General features: G+C 52.9%; 1 protein-coding gene across 1 annotated transcript in view; it reads left to right on the top strand.

The window, feature by feature from the left end:
- The first annotated feature begins 1,718 nt into the window (after nt 1–1,718).
- Nucleotides 1,719–2,221, top strand: part of LOC119330493 (probable magnesium transporter NIPA6) — a 4,184-nt gene continuing 3,681 nt past the window's right edge. Inside the window, exon 1 of the mRNA XM_037603602.1 lies at nt 1,719–2,191. Coding sequence (XP_037459499.1) covers nt 2,068–2,191 — 124 coding nt within the window. The 5' untranslated portion in view covers nt 1,719–2,067. The remainder of the gene's footprint in view (nt 2,192–2,221) is intronic.

Raw genomic sequence — 2,221 nt, 5'->3', positions numbered from 1 at the left:
GGTGTTTGTTTGTATCGACTTGCTCGGTGATTAGTGCTTTATTTATAAAGCGGAGGAAACCCTTTTTCTTAAAAAGATCACTCGTGCGCAGGACAAGGTTGAACACGCTATGGCAGATATAGGACGTGGACAACAAAGGATGGGTTGTTTGCTTACAATGTTCCTCACGAGATTAGCATTGTGGTTATGAACGATTGTTACACTATGATCAATTAAGTAATGAAATGCTTCCCCCCACATATAAATCAAATACGAGGCAAATGGTCAAAATCTGACGCCAACTTATTTTACCAGGTATATAGAAAACAACTATTCAGGAAACTATTTGTTGACCCATCTTAGGCCATTTTCAACAGGTTGTATGTTAGTCTTGTTGGTAGAATGTCCATGTCATCAACCAACAAGTTATCATACAACTACTCCAATGAATTGTATGTAAGCTATCCAATAGATGGTAAGAAAATAAATGTGATTGCTCTCTATTTCACCTAGGAGCTTGTGCAAAGGTTGTTGGTTAAACTACATACAACTTTGCTCTCTTTCTACATTTATTACATGCCACATCATCACTATGTCCTAGATGACAAATTTACCAACACCTATCTTACAACTGTTGAAGATGCCCTTATCCAGCGTCTTCAATAGTTTGGTGGTGACTATGGTGATACAACCAGCAATGTCATTGTTTCTCAGCTTTGGAGGCGCAACCATTCTTGGGCGTAGCGAAGGCAGGGCCAATGCCCGGCAGCGGCACGATGGATGGGGTGATCGGGCAGAGGTAGGGCCAGCACGCGACGTCAGTAGCACAGCAGTTTGCCGGATCTATCTGGCGGAGAACGGGGGCATTGCCAGGAACGATGCGGTGGCGCTAGCACGGAGCGACTAGAAGACGGGGCTAGGCCGTGGGGACGTCGTCGGTAGTATGCAACAAACAGCAGTCGTCGAATTCGTTGCACGGGGTGCGTGGTTGATGGCGAGAGGCGGCGCAGATGTAGGTGGGGGAGACTAGGGGAGGGTCACGACCTAGGGCTCAAGCTGTAGCATGCGGCGTGTTACCTTTGATTTTTTTTCTTCAATCGGGATCCGCGCGATTTTGGGGGCCATGTGCGGTCGATTACTCTGGCTTGTTCAGCAACACCGGCTACATGAGGAAAACGACCCTCAAGCGACGAAACCGTTTTGTTGGACCCAACCATCGAAGACGGGATCATGTGTTTCCACCCTGAAGATCAAACATGAACAAATACAGGGCAATGTCTTTGATAAGGTCAGTGTCACTTTCTTCTTCTCTATACAAACGCGTTTCCGAAATCCAACCTTACGATTTTCGAAACATGACAGAGGCATTACCGAATTTTGAATTTGAGGGTGGTGGTCGGACGGAAAAAAATTATATGAGACCAGATCTCACAGTTAGCAGGTGAGACCCATCCTGATGGATGACACGTGGCATTCACAAATCACAAAGCATCTAATCTCTTTCCCCCCCTGATTTTAAGTGAGAGGTGAGGAATGCTTTGTGATTTGTAAATGCCATATGCCATTTATCAAGATGAGTCTCGCGTGAGACCTGGTCTCGTACAACTATTTTCTGTGGTCGGACTGCCGGAGTCGAGCGATCCGTGCGACGCGGCACGTGACGCGCGTGCCTGCCGCGCAGATCCAGCTCCTCCAGCCAGCGGCCAATGGCAGACACACTCCAGGCTTCCCTTCTTGCTAGCGGCCCCACCCACGACCACCCGCCCGAAGCAGCCGCGTCGCCTCCCCCGTCCCTCTCGCGTCGCCCTTTCCAAGGAGCAGGAGCCACGACCCACGACCGGGCCGGCGGCCGGCGGGCGGACAACAACAATAGGCGGAACCACCCACCCTGGCCAGCAGCCGCCAGCACGGACGAGACAAGCGGGCGGAGACGAGAGGACAGGAGAGGCACGCGCCACCATCGGCGGCTCCTGTCGTGCGCGGGCGCCCTCCTGCTTCCCCGGAGATTTGAACCGGAGGCGCGCGGCGCCGGGGCGGGCTGCCTGTCTATCTTCTTGCTTGCTGTGTCGGCCGGCGGGAGGGGAGGGGATGGGGGCGTCGGACAACACCAAGGGGCTGGCGCTCGCGGTCGCCTCCAGCGCCTTCATCGGCGCCAGCTTCATCCTCAAGAAGATCGGCCTCATGCGCGCCGGCAAGTGCGGCGTCCGCGCAGGTACCCACCCTACCCCCACGCCACGCCATC

This window comes from Triticum dicoccoides, chromosome 7A, assembly GCF_002162155.2.
Source record: "Triticum dicoccoides isolate Atlit2015 ecotype Zavitan chromosome 7A, WEW_v2.0, whole genome shotgun sequence".
In the NCBI taxonomy this organism is placed as follows: Eukaryota; Viridiplantae; Streptophyta; class Magnoliopsida; order Poales; family Poaceae; genus Triticum; species Triticum dicoccoides.
Note: the sequence above shows the minus strand (reverse complement) of the source record. Positions and strands in the feature narration are given on the sequence as shown.